This window comes from Halictus rubicundus, chromosome 17 (assembly GCF_050948215.1).
Source record: "Halictus rubicundus isolate RS-2024b chromosome 17, iyHalRubi1_principal, whole genome shotgun sequence".
NCBI lineage: Eukaryota > Metazoa > Arthropoda > Insecta > Hymenoptera > Halictidae > Halictus > Halictus rubicundus.
Window position 1 is genome coordinate 3556418 of NC_135165.1, and position 20817 is coordinate 3577234.

The window sequence follows — 20817 nt, forward strand, 5'->3', positions numbered from 1 at the left end:
GTGTAACCTCGCTTTACGTGTCCATGCATCGTTCTCTGTTTGATTCACTCGTTGGACGACCACCAAAAATCAATACTCTCCGGCCAAAAGTCGATGAAACCGGAATTATTGCGGCAACCCCTTCAAGCGTTCTTAACACTAGATTTACGGGACCCGTCAAAATGACGGGTTCTAATGTTTTTAATTTAATATTATTAAGATTCTAAGGATGCATACGTAAGAAATTATTTAGCAAATTTATTTCTTTGGGTATATATTATTTTAAAAATGTGGGTAGCACGTTCTTGTTACTTTTACGAAGTAATGCAAAATAGACGCGTTTAGTGCTCCGTAAACCTAGTGTTAATTGTGCCAATCTCTCTATTATCACTTATAGACGTATGTTCTAAAAATTCTGACAAGTTTTTGAACCGCATTGGAAGGTGTCACAATATTTTCTGAAGTATTAAATATCAACTTGCTCGTTTAATCGAACATTTAAAATTATCCGAACTTTGGTGCTACGAGTGTACTAATTAATTTTTAACCGCACTACGATGGTTTCTGCACAATTGGTGTAAAATGATGATTGGTGCTGTAAATGATTGGATCAAATCGTGGTAATAATTTAACGAGTTGCAGTCTTGGCTTCTGTATGAGATATCGAAATTAGTCGAGGTGATTGAATGATGTTGATTGCAGAAATCTGTGTCATGAGTGGCTTTCTAATAAGAATGTTGTCCCCGATACCTTGAAATACAGCGTACCTTGCATTACGTAATGAATGTCGCGCATCCCCGCCGCTATTGCACGCATAAATTTCACCGATATCCACGCGATCGGCTCGAATCGATAGGAGGGTATGCAGTCTGGTCGAGCAAACTTTTCATTGCACTTTTTCTTGAAAAATCGAACACTTCTATCGGCATTTAGTTGTTTCATTTATTTACCATTCTATTTGCTTGATTGTTCGCGAATGCTGTTGGTATTATTGCTTCGCGGAGTGCATTTCAACGGTTGTCTCATTTTCAACAGAACTTTACACGAACACGAACGACGCGAGCGAAAGAAATAACGTTTCTTTTATTTCCGTCGAAGCCGTTGATTTTAATGATATATCATTCATCGACGAATTTCAAGCCTAATTAAACGGCGAAATTAATCGATAGACGAGACTTTTTCTCACCGTAATATTTCAGGTTTATTTCAGCATTTATTTATTTGACGCAAATAATTGTCGAACGAAAGAACTGCGAAGGCTAATGGGCACATTAACTTCAGTCGGTGGAATTGAACAAATAAATCAGATAGAATTGTGTGCGAAATAAAAGTGATCTCTCTGCAATTCCGCCAGACACAATTCAAACTCTTCCGTTAATTCACGAGGCCTTTTGTTACACTAAAAACGTGTACTTTTTTTTTTTTTAAGCAACACAGAGATTCTCTTTCAACTCTATTCTTCCAGCTGCTGGGGAATTAATTAAAAAGACACATTGGTTCTTCAAATTAAATGCAATATCTGTTACCATCATAAATCCTGGAGTTTAATTTAGCCGTATTTAAGGAATTAAGACGTCCAAATAAACATGATTTGTAGCAGGACGATTCAACTTAATCCTCGCGAGTGCGACTGCTGCGTTATTCGAACAAATCTTGCGAAAACGAAGATGCAGATGCAATCTCATCTCAAGATACACAATCGCATAATTCATGTTTACACGGCGAATCGTATTTATCTTGCAAAACAATTCGAGACACTGAACAGACCATACGAAACGCGATCTTTAGTCACAGATCCCACAAGTAACGAGCATGCGAACGGTCACGTTCACCTTCATACTCGTGTCTGCACGTTGTGCAATGTGCACGGATATTCGACGGTGATGCGAGCATGGCTGACATTACACGCTTACTGCACTTGATTGTCTGAAATCGAGTATCTCGCTGGACTCTCATCGATTCATGCGAACAATCTAACTCGAAGAAGTCGGTCATCGTTTAACAAAGTACTAGCGCGTAGGCGAATAACGGTCTTAGGATACTCTGAAAGTTAGGCACTGCGGGAACACGATGTTCAAGAAAAATTCGCCAGGTTGTAAAAGAAAATATGGCGACGGTAAGAAGATGATCGTGAGCCAGGGGAGATACTCGAGGTCATTCGAAGAACTACTTTTATTTACATATTTCGGTTCGCAGGCACAGTGATCGCTACACCTATCATCGCACGGCCTGGCTTATCCTTACTTTCGAATATCTCTTTACATCAAGAAAACTGCATCTACGACCTGGCTCAACCTCGAATTGAAGCAGCGAGTAGTCGTTGGAGAACGTGTTTCTAAAATGGGTACCGTCGTTTCGGGCGGAACGCAAGAAGAGAAAACGCAGGAAACGAATGGGGGAAGAACGAACGAACGGGAAACTATCGTTGTCTCAGTCGTCCTCCCGTTGCTGACATTTCGGTTCTCGATTGCCCCGAAACGTTGCCTCACGGAAACGATCGACTGATCGGGGACAGCGCACGATCAGAGAGAATCTTCCGAACCGCACCTCGTTATCTTCCTACGTGCGTTTCTTTTCTTTCTATTTCTTTTCCTTTTTTTGTTATTTTTTTTTTCGGACCGGACAGAGCGCAGCTCGCGGGCTATATATATAATATAAAATATAAATATTGTCTCCATTGATCGTCCACACTTTTTCACAACTTCCGAGAACAATTGAGGTTGAGTCACGGTAATGGTAGATTCAGATCGATTAGTCCTCGTGTATAGAGTGTGAAGAAATGGAGCGAGGTGCGAAAGAGCTGGCGTGAAAGGGAGAGAATGAGACGAGAAGTGGCTTTATCATAAGAGAGAGAGAGAGAGAGAGAGAGAGAGAGAGAGAGAGAGAGAAAAGAGTGTGTCAGACGAGAGAAAGAGACACAGAAAGAATGGAGCAGAGAGAGAGAGTGGGAGAGAGAGAGAGAGAATTTCTATTATTTTCTTAAAATTCGGACCAAGACTTAACCAGCGTTTGTGTGTTCAAATGGTAAAGTGTGTTCTTGGTTGCGGTCCAGCTAGCGGATGAGGACTGGCTGACGCCTAGCCTTCTAGTGTGATGGTAAACAAGTACACCCCACCAACAGGAACAACTTCTACAGCAACAACAGTTACTACCACCACCATTATCACCACCACCACCACCTCCTCCACCACCACTACAACTACCAACAACAACAACAACAACAACAACAACTACAACTACAAGAACAACTACAAAATTTTCATCACCATCGACGCCGCCGCGACTGCAAAGACAAGCGAGATCATGCCGCAACCGGCTTGACGAAACGCAACAGAACGCAGTGATCAGCGAACGAAATAGTTAACGACCACTCTAGCGAACGAGGCGAGGGAAAGAAAGGACAGCGAATCGGAGCACGGACCGGAAGTCTTGTCCGTTAAACGTGTCCGTTAGGCGAGTCAACGGAGAGAAGAATACTTCCACGATCCCCCCCCGACCGCCCCCGCCCCCCTTACACCCTATCCAAAAACCACCCCGTAAATTTTCACGTCCAGTGTAACCGGCAATCTTAACGGGGATGGAGGAGAAACGAAGGAAGGATATAAAAAAAAAAAACTGGTATACCGGTCGAAACAAAAATCGGAGGTATCCTCTCGTCCAGTCTGTAGGATAAAACGTAGTGTCTCTCTCGGCTTGAATTTAATAGATAGCGTTGCCGTCACGGTCAGTGACAAAAAGCTTCAGTAATGAAACACGAATTCCGGGGTACGTGGACCACCATGCGTGATCATCAGACGAGAGACCGTCTCTCGAAACGCAAAGCGACCGAGACACATGCCCGCGTGTCGCCAACGAAACACACCGGCTAATTTACAACAAGCTTCCGTGATTCACACAATTTACCGCCGGCTTCGAACGACGTTGAACGTCCACGGACAAACAGAAACACACACACACACACGCACACACACGGAGCCGCACACACACGCACGCATATTACGCAACGTACATACGTCTTCGAAGATGATCGAGAACGGAACGGAACGGAACGCCGCTAGATACCGACCCTCCCCCCACCCTCCCCCCCGTAACCCGGATTCATTATTTTTGTAGTTTGGGCTTTAACAGCGAACAAAAAAAAATTATAAAACGATTAATAAGTCGAATAAAAGAAGAGAAAGAGAAAGAGAGGAGAAGAGCGAGAGGAAAGCTCGTGATCGAGACGGTCGATCCGAGTTGTGTAAAGCGAGAACGAAAGGATTGAATAAAAAGAGAGAGAGAGAGAGAGAGAGAGAAACAAAAGCGTGTTATTAACAAAACGAAAAAAAAATACAAAATTCAAGAATTAGCTAGTTAGGTAGGTATGTTATCGAATAAAACAGAAAAAAAAGCGTTAATCAAGGGCGATTCGAAATTCGGCGAAAAGGCAGACCTCCATGAAATAATGAAAGAAAGAGAGTGTGAGAGAGAGAGAGAAGGAGAGAGAGAGAGAGAGTTGAGAAGAATTTCCACGTTCCTAGGTGAATACGCGAACTGTTGAAAATAAATATGCACTTTCGTACAACCCACTCGACTATCGTGAACCACGGGACTGAGATAGGATCCATGTGTCTTAATCCGTTCTCCGCCGCTGCGAGGACTTCCTCTCCCTTCGGTTGTTATATTTATTATCGAACTCGAGGCCAAAAGACAAATCACGCACCGAAGTCCTTGCAGATAGAGAGACGACGAGCCGTTTTTATTGTTCGACTTGTAATCCTTCTAACGCGGCGCTTAGACAGTTGGATATTTTTATAAAAGATCAGCCGCGTGCACCGAGGGCCGTCGACTGGTGCTTGGCGCATTGATCGCGCGATAGAGACAAAAGAGAAAGAGAAATAGAAGAACAGAGAGAAATAGAGAAGAGGGAGAGAAAGAGAGAGAGAGAGAGAGAGAGAGAGGGAGAGAGAGAATAGTGGGATACAGAGGACGAGAAAGAAGCCGATCAGACAGAGTGTCCAGTAATCGGTCGACTCCAGTGAAACGTATCGGGTCTACCGTGGTTTTTAACTTATACTCTAGATTTTTATATACCATGCATACCATAGAACCAAAGAGAGAATCTCTACTTTAAGACGCTTAAGCAATAAATCATTAAGCTTAGGATGAAGAACAAGCCGTTTACCCCCCGTGTCTCTCTGCTGTAACTCGCTCGCAGGCTGATCAGCTTACGAGCTACGAATTCGCAACAACGAACGGTGTATGTAGATCAAGAGAGAGAGAGAGAGAGAGAGAGAGAGAGAGAGAGAGAGAGAGGAGAGATGGGACATTGACGACGGTCGATCTGACGAGAGATAGGTGAGGGGAAGAGAGAAAGAGAGGGGGAGAATCCATTAACGGTCTGTCCGATGTCCCGAATTTCGACTTGGCCGGATCTATTGATGAAAAACAAAGATACTAAGTCGAAAAACCAAGTGTAAGCTAACAACAAAAAAAAAAACGAACATATAAGCGGTGCGTGACAAAAGCGAATGGAAGAGCGTGTGTGTATGGACGAACGAGAGAGAGAGAGAGAGAGAGTGAAAGCGTACGAATGATAAAAACGGAGAAATTATAATAACAAGCGAGAGACGAGAAAGAAATTATACAATTCATAGATAGACACATTGCACAAAACAGCACGAAAGTTAGACTAGATGCATCGAGTTCCTTCCTCGCGGATATGTATCCTGTCCTCCGATATCTTTGAACCGACACCGTCGCGAATGCTATTGGCGTTCGTTATTATAGTAGCCCGCAAAAAGAAAAAGAAAAAAAAAGGAGCTAGAGGATACTGGCAAAAATGAACGAGATTCGGTGATAACGAACGGGTAGAAACAACGACGACGTTGGACGCCACACCCGTTATCGTCTAGACTTCCGGTGATCTGTTCCCCTGCTCCGCCGCGACGCTTAGGTTTCCCTCGGTTTCGAGCACGATTCTGTTTCCACGTTTCTCTGTTCGAACTCTCGCGGTCGTGGTTCGGCGATCGCGCGCCGTGTGTTTCGTGTTTGCGCAGTGTCTTTCGATAACGAGACCGTTTTCTCGACCCCTGGTAGCCCGGTAGACGCGGTCGTAAGAAAAGGGGGAAACAGACGAACGATAGAATTTAGAGAGTCGAGTCCCGAAAGGAACGCGCGACGAACGATAGGAGGGAACGGGTCGACCGGTAACGGTTAGACACAGGGTCGTGGGAGTCGAGAGCGAGACGGGGAAGAGAGGGACGGGAGAGAGAAACCGGGGAGAGATAAAAGCGATAGACAACTTTGTTACTAATCAAAAGATAGACGACGGACACCGTGCTTTAAACGAATCAAAAGCGCTCAAGAGTTTCAAATCAAAAGCGTGATGATCAAAGACCGATGCACGTTTGCGACGTGTGCGCGAACGTTGGCGTCGACAATGGGACTGCATCGGATACGGAGGAATAACGAAATCAAACGAACAAAAATAATAGAAGAAAAAAGATGCGAGAGAGAGAGAGAGAGAGAGAGAGAGAGGGAATGTAGCGTTTAGGTGTTACCAGTAAATCTTACTAATTTTTCCGAACGATGCGACGCGTAATACGTTGACGTGGATATATAAATGGTGTGCCTTCAGTCCATCTTGCGGACCACAAACGTTTCGTGCCATTAATTCTTCGTAAACTAATGTTGTCCTATTTGAAGATGAAAAGCAAACGGGTCAAACGTTTCCGTGTTTGAAACATTATGCTTAAGTACACAACAACATTACCACGCGTGATTCGACGATCCCCTTAGTGTCTTCCCCCAATCCTCCCCCAGCACCCCCCTGCCGGTGAAGCTGATCGATAAAAAGGAATCAGTCTCGAGTTGAACCGCGTGGATCGATCGATCGATCGCGACTGTCCTGACTTTGTTCCGTTCACCGTGTCCAAAAAGACGCGAATCTTTCATTCTATTCGTTCCAATCTCGTTTGATTTACAATCTGTTCGGTACGATTGAAACAAAAAACGGATAATTTTCGTCGATCAGAGTTAGCGTCCTTCCGGCGATAGATCGAACACGAACGACCGAGAGAATCGTGCAAAGAAGCAAGCAACTTTCCGCAACGTGTGTACCTAAAAAAAAAAAAAAACATAAGAATTGTGGCCCAAGATCAACACCAACGTATATTTCACCGTATTTGCCGTCAATTGTTTTTGTAATTGATAAATACGAGAAATGTTGTAAGTGTCGTTTGTCAAAAGTAGCGTAAGAATACAACGAATTACCGGAAAATTCAATTAATATACCGCTGTGACGAACCGAACCGACTACAAAAGAGAAAACACAACAAAAAGAGAGAGAGAGAGAGAGAGAGAGAGAGAGAGGGAGAGAGAGAGAGAGAGGAGATGAAGTCACCAGGAAAACCAGAACAACTGATAACACGATGAACCGTTTCGTTGCCAAGCGTTACCTTGGCCAACCTGGAACGTGCTCTGTCGTTCTCCGTTTCTCGGCACAAACGTCAACCAACGCGCGCAGCCTAAAAACAGGACACGCTACAAGTCGCGAGGAAGAGACGAAAGAATTATAAATAAAACATATACATACACGTAAAAATACCAGATACGTATATGTATATTTATATATATATTTATTACATATATAAATATATACATAAATATATATATATATATATATATATATATATAACAACGTGCGACAGCGAGGAAAGCTGTTATTTTAAATCATCGTAAGTAAAGAAACAAAAATGACAAAAGAAGGAAAGCTCTGTAAACGCGAGATAAACCTAGCCCGTAAGGAACAATATGAGAACATAAGTGAAACAAAATATCGTGTACATTATTAGTTAGGCGAAACGAAAATGGAATAAAAATATAGGTTATTTTTCTGAAACGTAGAACGAGCGAGAGGGGCGGGAAAAGGACCATTTGTAAATGAGAAGCGTGACGCCGAGCGCGCGGGACGTTTTCTTGTGGTATAGCGTTGAAATTTAAAAAGTTTCGCGCCAAGTGTCGAATCGATTAAACCGGGCGCGACACACACAGAGAGAGAGACACGCACACACACACAAAACATATAAATCAAAGTAACACACACGGCCGGTGGTCTCGGCTCGCGCTTCTTCTGCTCGTATAATCAGTCCCCGTTTCCCGAGGAATCTGCCTCTCGACTCGGTTCCACTTTCAAAACCGCGCGAAAACGGAGCGGTCTCCCGCTCTTTTAAAGAACCGTCGGAGACCCACGTCCTTGTAAAAAGTATTTAAAAAAAGAAAAGAAACCGAGCGACACGGAAAGAGAGTGAGAGAGAGAGAGAGTGAGAGAGAGAGCAAGAGAGCAAGAGAGTGTGTGCGCGCGACAAAAATGAAGCGTCCCGAGGCATCGGGACGCGTATAGGAACATTACCGTAGCCTCTCAAGTACCGTTCTCTAGGTAATAAAAAGTAAAAAACGAACGAGAACCGAATGGAGCTAGCCAAATGGAACGGCGCTGCATTAAAGGGAAAACCAAAAATGTAGTGTAAAGTGATAAATAGGTAATTAATGTAACCTGACGAGTAGGAGATAATACGGGGTTTTGGAAAGTAACGATGACGAAGCGGAAAAAAGCGGAGTCGCGAGGAACCGTGTAAAAAGCTTAGTTAAAATGAGGAAGAATGATGCCGAGCGAATGGGCACGCGAGAGGAACGGGAGAAAGCGCGAAAGAGACCGAGAAAGAAAGATTACGCGCGTGCGTGCGTGCGTGCGTGCGTGTGCGTCTGTGTCTGTGTATGAGAGAAAGAAAGAACGTGTGATACATCTAACACAAAATGGTAAAATCCATTTATGGTACCTAAGTCGTGCGCGTAATCACGCCCGAAGGAACATAAAGAACAATGTACATTCACACAACGTTACGTGCAACATGTCTGCACGAAACCAACACCGAGACACGCGTACACGGTATACACACACACAGAGAGAGAGAAAGAGAGAGGGTGAGAGAGAGAGAGAGAGAGAGAGAGAGAGAGAGAGAGAGAGAGAGAGAGAGAGAGAGATAGGTACACGTATGTAAATACACACGAGTTACAGAGCAACCAGCACACCGTCACGCGAACATTGTACGCGTACGAAACGTAGCGACGAGATTACTTAACAACAGCCCTAGACGTAGTTGGATCTAGTCTAGCTTGACCATCACTAGGTTAGCAAATGCGACGAGGAAAGAAACGTTCACGGAGAACACAATTACATAGCGCAATAAAACTATATCCGCAGGTTACATGCAGCACAGCGACACCCACGGCGTATGAGAGCATTCGAACACACACCTGTACATCCGCGCACACATACACACACACACACACACACATACAAACAGACGTACACCTAAACGAAAAAAAAAATAACGCGTTCGAGAACATAAATATAGAGGGAACGAATTGTGGCTGCTGCCTCTATCCTTCGTCCGTGCCCCCAACCCCCGACAAAAAAGTCGCAAAAATCTCTCGAGGCCATCCCGCGACCATGCACGCCGCGATTTTCGTCGTTTAGGCGATCACGATCGTCGCGTCGGTCGTTTCAGCTTCAACAAGCTGGCACGCCACCCGTATTCGCCCCGTTATCGAATCAACACATTCACGAATTACGACGACCCAGTTCCCTTATTCTTTACGCCCCCTTTGCCCAGCCATCTTGCCGACACCTTCGACTTCTTTCGCGATACCTTCACAGACCAGGTGTACGAGGAAATCGGCCCCGATGCCCCGTGGGGCAAGGCCCTGGCTCCTGGACCACGCCCACTCGGAGCAAATCTAATTCTCTCACGTCGTTTACCCTGAAGGGACACTCGAAGACACCTGTCGAACAGTGACTGACACTTGAATCGGTACAAGCCAGAACAAGAAGTAATCAAATTTCGAAATATATTGTTTGCAACTGTTTTCTGATCGTTCAGTTTCGATATAGACAAATCTAACGCAAAAAATCAAAATTGTACAATCCTAACGATTATGTGACAAGAAACACATTGAATCATCGGTAAAGATTGCCACTGAATTGCCCCAGGGGGTGCTGTTCTGGCCTAATCGAAGCCCAGAGCCGCGAAGCCACGCCCACTAACAGTGCTCGGAGGAAGGGGGGTAGTTTTCTATTGGTTCTGACATCGCTGACCCCAAAATTTCGCTGCTGAAGTGAACAGCCCGCTTACACCTGGTCTGTGACAGCGTCTCTCGTCCCATTAGCCACCTTGTTTGGCATCCTGATGACCCTGCGTCCTACTCCGTCGAACCACCGAATCACTCTATAGATTGATGATTTTCTACACAGAAGGATTTCCCTCGCGAAGATTTACCAAATACGATAAACCGACAATCATTGATGAAACATACATTTAGGAAAAACGTGTGCGTGCTTCTTTCACCGAGGACTGACTAAAGTAATTAAGTTCCGATATGCTTTCGTGCGATCTCGAACGATTGATAGGTAGAGGGACTTCGGTGGCATCGGTGATGAAGGAACCAGCAAAGTAAAAAAAAAAAGAGCTAGTTTTCTTTTCACTTTCATATTCTCTCTTTTTTGTTTCCCGATCGATTACATTGTGAACGCCGCTTTTACGAGTATACAACGTGATATAAACATATCATTGCGCGATTTAGCGGAACGAACGACCCCTCATTAGGATCTGTAAGAACGGACAACGGATAGGAGATTTTTAGTACCCAGGAGGTCTCGCATACTTTCATCATCCGAACTATGTATCTCCCCTATTTGTTATGATACGGAAAAATATCCGGGGAAAAATAGGAGCTGCGGTGGAGCCTCCCGCGTCCGAATACGACCATAATCGTGCTAATAGAGTAGTCGTTGTGCTAACGCTTCAGTTCTTTCAGAATCACGAAGACTGACTCGATTTGTTTCAATGTATCATACTGATTCTTATGTCAACAGCCATAGTCCCCCACGGTGGTCTTGAAGATCCCGGTGCCTGCAATTTCTGGCCGCAGAAGTAAGTCAATGGTAAAATAATCGGTCCCAAGGGTGATTTTTCGAAAAAAGTTTTTGAACGGGGAAAATTAGTAGCTACATAGGTTATTGGCATAAGAGGTCACGGTATAAATGCGTGTAGAACCACACCCTGGCAAATCATTCTGTTCGGATTCAACATTTGGATTAGGGTATTCGGACGCGGGGAACTCTACTGACTTTTAATGACGGTAGGCAAGTGCGATAATGGAGAACCGTTTTCTCTTGTGCTCGTCTTTCTTAAGCTTTCAATGTCGTCGATATCTTCTTAAGTAAGTTGTGATAATGTGATGTTCAAATAATTTTAAAGGAAACAACGGAGTTTGATGAAATGGACGGCGGGAGTATTATAGTTTTCTTAAGGAAGAGAGTTTACTATGGAAATGTATTTACAATTGTATTTCGATTTAAGTACACGTTCGAATAGAGGAAACGAATGATTCTTTTTTCATTAGATTGTCGACTGCTTTTGGCGTGTCCCGATCGGTGCAACGGATCACGGGGGACGCCATTTTTTAAGAACCTTCGTAAAAAGAGGAATTAAAGAGTCGTAAGTCTGACAAACTAAGACACACACCTATTATCACAGGTGTTTCAATTGCTTTCGGTGCGCGCGCGCGTCAATGATTTCACGGCCGAACAAAAATGATATTTTTCGTGTCACAAAAATATCGGAGATATTTCGAACAATAGAAACAGACGGAACACCGTGTGCAGCCGACGGCGTAAATCGCAATATGAAACGTACATACATACATGAACGCTTTCCTTTTGAGAAAGGTGAAATTAGAAGTGTATAGCTAGCGAGTTAGGATCATTTGTTTCGTTCGCATTACGGTATATCATTTCGTCGGCGCGAGACACCGTGCATTTTGTGGAAACGATTTGTTTCGCGATTGTCACACAGACGATGCACTAGGTAGATTCTATTGTTTCATATATTGAGAGTTCCTTCAACCATGTGCAGATATATGTAGACGACGCATACCTATCTTACCGTCCTATAAAGTGATACTATTTACATTTGTTTATAAAGTGTTAATCTAAATACTCGGGAGGATAGCATTACAGCATTCAACAAGTAAATAGGCGAGCAATGAAAATTTGTACATACATAGAATCGTGCCATATGTAAAATAAAAGAAAAGGAAAGAAGAATTTAGACGAGGATCGTGTAGAAAATCGTGTCAAAATTATGCACACAAGGACTAACTAACATATATTTTAACGCGATGATCGATGCTTGCGCGCGAGGCGGGTCGGGGTTTTAATTTGTCCTTGTACAAAATGTAAGGTGTTTATTGTTAGCGATTAATATTTTAACGAGAATTCTAACGACTGGTTGTGTGTCAATAATAATCGGGTTTTAAGAACGGGAGGAAAATCGCTGAGACAGTTTAGTATGTTGCGTTCGGAGTCGAATTTCTGCGAGCACTGTGAACCGAACTTCAGTTTCCATAGTACAGCCTCCAGTATCCGAACTGACGTGGAAAGCTTTTATAGTTCTTTTCTATTTGAAATACCAGTGAAAAACAATTCGCAATTGCATCCTAAATTCTAATTTAAATTTCTTAAAAATTAACGCAAGTTAACTTCTGATAACGATCACAGTGATGTATTTGTTAACATTTAACGCGACTTTCGCTACAGACTGTAGATTCCCGTGCGCTTATGGCGTGTACAAAATGTTAAGATACAAGAGAACGTGTATATTAACAGCGAACATTATTTCATTGTTACAATGAGAAAAATCTTCTGTATAGTTTCTCCTTTGTTTGAACTTTTGTAAAATAATCTCCGAGAATGAAATTGCGCGAGGATCGACAGTCTATCGACGACAAATTAGATAGTTTTGATTCGACTGTTGGTTTAATTGTTCGAATAACGGGAGGCTCTGCCGTGCTCGCGTTCTGCTTTCAAATTCCTGCAATTTTGTAAATGATTCGCGAATCGCAGATACTGTTTAGAGGCCACTCGATGCGAACTCGTCGACAGAGCTTTCGTTCAACTATACGCGGGTAGCAAAACGAGACACCTGAAAGTCCGTCAATGCTTCGATTGTTTCGACCGATCACAGGAACGAAATTCGGAGTAGGAAGGCAGCAGCTACGCTACTTTTCGGATACCGATCACAGAGCACCGTGAGAAAAAGAGAAAACAGTTTAGCCGTTAAATAAATAAATAACTAAATAAATAACTAAATAACTAAATAAAAATAATAAACAAGGATGTTTAAGACAAGGTGCACACAAGTGAAAGAAAGCAAAATAAAAACCGTAGGAGCCGTAAGCGAGCATACCTTAAAGTATAACATATGTATATGATCATATATATTGACAGTGGAAACGAAGCTACAAAAAAGTAGAAAAAACCAACACGTGCATCTGTATGTGTATACATACATACATCTATTAACGTAATATGTATATATACACAGGCGTATATATATAATACAAAGCAAAAAGAAAAAAAAACAACACAACTATGTATATTATATATACATACCAGAACGTAAGTGTGTAAGGGGAAAATAACATTAGTCGAGAAAAAAAAAACTAGCGAATATATCGAGTATAAGCGTAAAGAAACAAACAAACCGTAGAAGAAGAACGCGCGCGAGAGAGAGAGAGAGAGAGAGAGAGAACGAGAGAGAGAGAGAGAGAAAGAGTCGGGGCAATGCGTGCAGAATTTGTTTAAGAAAAAAAAAAATGCGCGGGCTTCGCGAATGTACTGTGTTAAATACTTTAGCTGTTAAGTGACTTGAAAAAAAAAATCATTGGAAACCGTAACTCGTAACGAGACGAGGAGAAGTGTTGTGGCTAGCCTGCCGGACCCCCTGAGCCCCTTCGAAGAGAGAGAGAGAGAGAGAGAGAGAGAGAGAGAGAGAGAGAACGAGTGAGAAAAAGATGTGAATGGTAGGTAACCGTGAGCAATAGTTGAGGTAAAAAAAAGGTAAAAGTCTGTCAATGGATGAACCGGAGGAAAAAGCCAAGGGACAGGGAGAAGAAAGGGTTGTAGATGTGTGTGGAAGCATGTGTGTGTGTGCGTGTGTGTGTGCGCGCGTGTTTCCTCCCCGCGAGAGTGTGAGTGAACGAGACGAGATTAAAGTTCCGTCGCCAGAAACACGGACAGAAACTGTGACAACGCGGGAGAGAGAGGGCATAATCCTCCCCGTGTACTTATGGCGATTACGATATCGCGGGAGACGCGTTTAGGCCCCTCCCCGCCCTCCCCCCGCCCCCTGCTACCCGTTGTCGCGCAGTTTTTCCGCGCGTGTTTGCAAACGGGACTCATTTGAAGTTCGCACGCATTATATGGGTCGTCCTTCTCACCCTTACCCGAAAAACCACCCTCCCCCACCCCCCAAAAACAACCAACCCCCCGGCGCGGTATGCGGCATATCACTCACGACCGTACGCTAAGGAGTAAGGTGCCTTTTTTAACTTTCATCGTATGTATGCGAAACATTTTCGGGGTTCGAGAAACGGAAACCAATAAAACAAAAAAATAAGAAGCTAGCGCGAAACGAAGAAACACGAGTCCGGAACGAGCTGCGGGAAAACGATCCGTTGAAAAGCAACAAAAAAACAAAAGCGAGACTTCGAGAACAAAAAACAAACACGTGTATAAAGGACATTAAGAAACGACGAAACAAAAGAATAAACGAAACAAAGTAACATATGAAACGACGATGATGTACACAACCGCACACCGTCTGGGAGAACGGCTACCGACGCGCGGAGATCGAGGGAAGGGACCGGTACACAACGTCCATCCAGAACAAAAAAAAAAAAAACGAAAGAAAAGAAACAAAAAAAAAAAAGAAGTAATAAATATGAACAAAATACGTGCATCGTCCGCGATATTTTTATTTAACACTGGCGAATAGCGATCGCTATACAGTTAATATATAGTGATCATCTCGGGGGTCCGCGCGATCGAATCCTCCGCGAGATCCCGTCGAAATAAATACGGCCCGCGGGGTCCCATGGCAGCCTCTTCGCGATTATACATACAGTTTAAGTTTTAAGGTGACGAGACGCAAATCGCCGGACACGCAGCCCGAACAAGCAGAGAACCTTGTACACCTGTATATGTAATTTGTACCGATGCGATAGAGGTCGTTAACGCGCGCGATCATGGTATCGGACCGCGTGCCGACGACTATTATTATCACCGACATCACACACACACACACGCGCAGAAGAAACAACAACAACAACAACAAAATAAAAGAAATCGTAACACCGTACACCATACACACGCGGCAGCAGACATACATATACCCACACACACACACACAGATAGAAAGAACACTCGACGTATAGACGCGTTATACACGATTATTACTCGCGCGGACATGAGGGAAAAGAAAAGAAACGATGATACAGAACCCACGCCACTCTACCACACACGAATCACCGAGCGACATTTACCTAAAAAAAAAAAAAACATAGATGCACACGTGCACAAGTATATAGGGGATGCGAACGAATGAGATGATAGGGGACTGATACCTCCAAAACAGACAATTCTCACGCGGTTATAGAAAAAAAAGAAAAAAAATTGAAAGAAACGGAGACTCGAGACACCCTGAGACGTGTGTGAGAGGAAACAAAAAAGCGTGTATGATATTATATATACATATATGTATATGTACATATTATATGTATGTATATGTATATATATATATATACATATACGCATGGCATAGTATATAATATAAATAATGATGAATATAAATAAAATATATATACATATATATATATATACACATATATAATATCGGTATATGTGTATATATACATATGTACATATGTATACATATACATATATAAAATACTATGAGGAAGTAAACAAAGTATAAATACGAAGGAAGTATATAAATGAGAGTATAGGATAAAACACGCTTAGGCTTAAGAATATAAGATATTATTATGATGATGTATGGTTGGTTTATAATGTAAAATATATTATAGAAAATGTATGTTGTTCGATCGTTCCCCCTCCCTCTTCGAACAATTTCATTTCAACCATTAATGTACAACTTCTTATCAATCAGATGATCATATGGTTGTTTGAATTAAAATAGAATTATTTTTAATATCATTTTCAATAGAGGAATATTTGACGATACGTTAGATAATTAATTTAGGCCAAGTTGTAATTGTTGAACGAAAACGAATATTTCGGAGCATTACAGTGAATTAAATTGTCAAAATCGAGAACGTCTTAATATTTTCCCCCATCGTACCAAGATAAGGTGGAACCCGCACGACACACGAGAACAAAAAGTAAATCATTCTCCTAACTAGCCTGAAAAATTTTATTTTTCCTGTTCCCGTGGCGCCTTACAAATCTATAATCGTGATACGCGGTTACATTGAATACACGATACCGTATGACATTACCGCGTTCGATACGAATCTAAACCAGAGGTAATAAGTTTATTCAGACGTTAAGAGAGTATCGCAGATTCGAGGCAGATAGTGTCCACAAGACGAACAAGTCTTATAGTTCGAAGATGAATAGCAGAATCGAAGCATAAATTCTGCCCAAGTTTTCCCTTTACGTATCGCGTTAATTAAAGTCTCTTTCAACGAGCGATTAAAACTGTTCAAGTTGTACGCACGCGAACAGTATAATCATAAAACTATCATCGTCGAGGATATCAAAAATCTTTGTTCTTATCTGGATCACGTGCGTAAATAACAACACCGTAAAACGACTCAATGGTCACGTATGAATCAGGTACGTATACTACCATCTATTTCTACTTATACTAGTAAAGAAGTAAGGCTACAATCGATCAATTGTCACGGCCCCAAATTAATTAGTTATTCGAACGAATACGATCAAAAGACGATGGACGAGCGAGTCGCATTTTTTACCCACGATCGAGTATGCAACAAATGACTAGTGCGAAACGTTTTTGCCGGCGATTGAGCCTCCACAGGTACATCGAACTCGTTGGATTCCGTAAACACGTGTCCGTTTGTATCTCGTGTGTGGCTCGCAGCGTGGGAAACGCTTTTGCAGTCAAATCAATTCGAATGCATCGAGCGCGTTCGGCTGTCTTACACATGCATACACACGCGAAGCCTCGGGCGAGGTGCATGTACATGCAGGCGCGCCTAACATAACTTTGTCGTCCATTTCCCCAACTTCTTCCTCGACAACCGTGGTACAGAAACGCTCGCTGAATATGGGAATCAATATGAATACTTCCCGCGAACATTGTAATATTGCCGTTTGTTTTACTGACGCGATCGTCTTTTCAGCGTCGCGCGGTTTCCATTTTTTCTTTCTCGTGCGCGACGAGCCATTTTCCGCAAACGCGTCATCGTAATTTCAATAATAGTCGCACAAAATATCTGGAATTTGTCTAAAAAGCTATCGATCGCGATTCTTCATTCTTTCGAAAATTAGTAGCTAAGGTCTTCTAAATCATATTATCTATAGAGTACTAACAGTTAGGTAATTTCTTAAGGTGCTTATTTAGGTATTTATGAGTGCTATTTGTAAATAAATAAAAAATATTATTACTCCTAACATTTGGAGCAAACAGATTCAACCTATCCCCACGTATGACATAAAACAGGGCAATACTGTGTGCTACATTATTTAGTTGTAGCTTTTGTGTTAAGTCCTGCGAAGTTGTATTAATATATTCCAATAAATAAATGTTCAGACGATATGTAATGTACTTTTAGATTACCATGTCAATGGATATAGTGTTACAGAGCAAATTTTGCACAGTGCTCGAGTCTAGCTGGACCTTCCCCTAATTCCAAATTTCTAAGAGTGACCACCGTATCAGCCCTTCTAGATCCGACAAAAATCAATTTTTCAAGGTAAGTACCGCCGACGCGGTGGTCAAAGTTAATCGTTGCCTTGAAAAATGGCAACGTCTGTACTCGGAATCGGGAGCGCCGCACATAGGGAAGAAGGGCGTACATAATGCTCGCGCCCTCTCGCAAATACAAATTGTTATGTGGATATATATCCGTGGGGAGCTGCATTCGCCTCTACAAGTAAACATACAGGTCCGTACATATCGAATACCCAACGGACGACATAGCATACAAGAGAATAGTGTAGTATAAAGCATAAACTACAATTAGCGGTAATCCGCGTGACACGGGCATGGCACCCTTTGCGCATATTAAAGCATTAGCTGCCGAGTCATACGAGCGAACCGTACATCATTTCGGGACGTAGCCACGTCTACCGGTAAAATCGTTAAATTTACGAAGAAACACGACTGGCCCGATACGTACCGACTGAATATTAGTGGCACAACAACGTTGCGAATATACATGCCGTATGCACACGCACGTACCCACGTGAGCGCGCCGCGCCGTTGCTTTCACGAGTGCAGCCCCCGTCTGCATCAATATCGCTGCACGACGGTAATGCGCGTGTGTGTGTGTGTGTGTATGCAAGCCTTTTCCGGAACCGAGCCGGGGAAAAAAACCCGTCTACTCAGATAAATTACAAATGAAATTCGATCAGAGAGCAGCCGTTTCGGTATGCACGCGCCCGAACGGAGCGCAATTTTTGTTGTCGAAAAACCCTGACCGACTTGTCTTATAACATCCCGGCGAATATTCCCCTCGAAATTGAAATGCTAGTTTTTCATGTTATTTCCGAATAAACCTGGACGCAGGAAACTCAAAAAAGCGTATACCAGAATTGTTAATTTTATGGAGAAGCACATTCGAAGTGCAACGTAAGCTCTCGATTTTAGAAATGAAAATTCATAATATAAACGAAATATTCAATGTAGAAACCAACTCGTTTTTACCAGAAATGCATAAAATCCGCAGTCTAGTAATTATTCACCCCGTGTTCGGTACGGCGAAGATATTCTTGATCAATACGGCAGCAATATATTTTCCGGTCGAGTTCCTCGAACGATTGATACAGTTTCATAAAGTTCGAGCTTAGCAAGTTATGTTAAGCCTATTTGAGCATTCAAAGCCGGTTAAAGTGCACGTTTCTTCGTCAACGTGGTGAAACTTCTCGGCACAGTTATGGCAAAACGCAACCGAGCTTTTTGCAGAATTGTTCGGCGGGATAAAACAGGCGCCAGAAACGATCCGATTTCTTCGTTTCAATTAACAGAAAAGTTTCGAACAACAACTTGCAATGAAGCAAATGTGGTTCGCAGAATTGGCCTCATCGGTCACCAGGGAAGCATGGAACAGCGTAGTTTCCTCTACCATTCTCATTTGCGGTTATCGGTCCACTGTTATTCCATTGGCCTCGGAGCTGCATTCGGCCCTTACACCTTTCTATATTTCACTCTAACAAGGTTACATTATATTGTAAGGGTGCCCGGAATTAACGTGATCTACAGGCATAATTTACTCTGATCTATCCCTCGTTTTGGATTGCCGTGAAATTAAAATTAAAATTACCAATTTAAAAAATCCCTTGAATTTTTCAATTTCTTTGTCGTCCTACCTGTGAACGCAAAATATTTCATATTTTCCCGAAAAATACCCTACCGTGCAAAATTGAAGGACCGCTAAATTTTCATGGAAAAATTGGTCATGTTCAACGTGTTGTAAGTTGATGAAAACACGTCGTAGAATATTAGTTCTGCTCTCATTTTAAAGTTTGAACCCTCTCTACTTTCTACCTCGTTCGTTTCTCTCGACAAAGTTTCTTACACCGTGTAAACTGGTGAGAAAGTGACCGTACCTTTTTTTCGAAAATTTTCCAAATTCAAACGTTCGCACAGACGACAAATTTTTAATTAAAGCTGTCACGGTACTTGGTAATAGAAAATGGGCGAATTTTCGCCGCGAGGGACGTGCGAGATTCGAAGAAAGTTTTCCGATGATATTTCCATAAAATCGTTCGTTTCTCTTGGCGGCCAAGTCATCGGCCTTGGGCCCCCCGTCGGCACCGGGGACCTCAATGATGAGGCGAAGGAATGCCCCTCGCTCCGTTAGCAACACTATGTGTGTTCCCAGGGTCCACCACGAGGAGGTGGAGCGAGAGGACTTTAGACCCGTGACATCCCTCAAATAGAGAGAACGGCTCGACAGTGGAACAGACAGTCCCACTGTAAAGGCCACAGGTCCTCGGACCCCTTTTTTTTACACTACATGACATTACATTCATTACAGTACATTATTCCCTGCGTCCAGATGAGTGAGTGGTTCAAGACTCACAAGGTCATTGAGCACTCTATCTAGATCAGGATCATTCGGCCTACGCAACCTGATCTGTGCGATGCACGCATCCTTCACCTCAATAATAGAAGCGGCAAATCGACCATCTGTCTCCATAATCCCCCATTTGATGCATCTATTTCGCTTTATCAGCTCCGGTATTGCAGTGGAGTTGTGTGTGCCCAGAAAGTACTTTAGGAGTGCACTAAGCTTAGTCTTCCTCTTCCCCTGGTGACGCAGGTCATCAACTGCCACGGCCACAGCAAGCAACTGGACCTTCGGAGCTCCCTGCCTAGGAATGACTGAAGCCACCATCGGGGAAAGAAAAGCTCTTGACCAAGCGTGCTCTCGTCCCACAACATCTGAGGCAGAGACAAGTTCCCTCCCATGTCCTTGATGAAATAGGTCAACAGTCACGGTGGGGAAAGCTGCAGCAATTCTGGGCAATGTGATGGTCTGAGAACCCGACACAGACCCAGGAGCCCTCTTCCCAGTGACGACCCCATATTTCTCCTTCAGCTGGCCCATGAAATTGCGCATAAACCCACGAAACTTTGTCGCAACTTTGTCAAAAGCTGCTCTTTTGCTCACAAGCATGAGACACAAGTATCTCAAGTCCACATCAAAATTCATGTCATTGGTCAACACCACAGTCTGCTGAGT

At 43.0% G+C, this 20817-nt stretch overlaps 1 protein-coding gene across 8 annotated transcripts in view; it reads left to right on the top strand.

Annotated features, from left to right (window-relative positions):
• Positions 1-14633, top strand: part of LOC143362553 (cytotoxic granule associated RNA binding protein TIA1) — a 582269-nt gene extending 567636 nt beyond the window's left edge. For 6 of the 8 annotated variants that reach the window (XM_076802821.1, XM_076802827.1, XM_076802824.1 and 3 more), the window contains one exon: positions 3032-14633. In XM_076802821.1, coding sequence (XP_076658936.1) covers positions 3032-3073 — 42 coding nt within the window. In that variant the 3' untranslated portion in view covers positions 3074-14633. Of the gene's footprint in view, positions 1-2175 lie in introns of all 8 variants that reach the window. The other 2 variants (XM_076802823.1, XM_076802820.1) reach the window with 2 other exon arrangements.
• The last annotated feature ends 6184 nt before the right edge of the window (positions 14634-20817 follow it).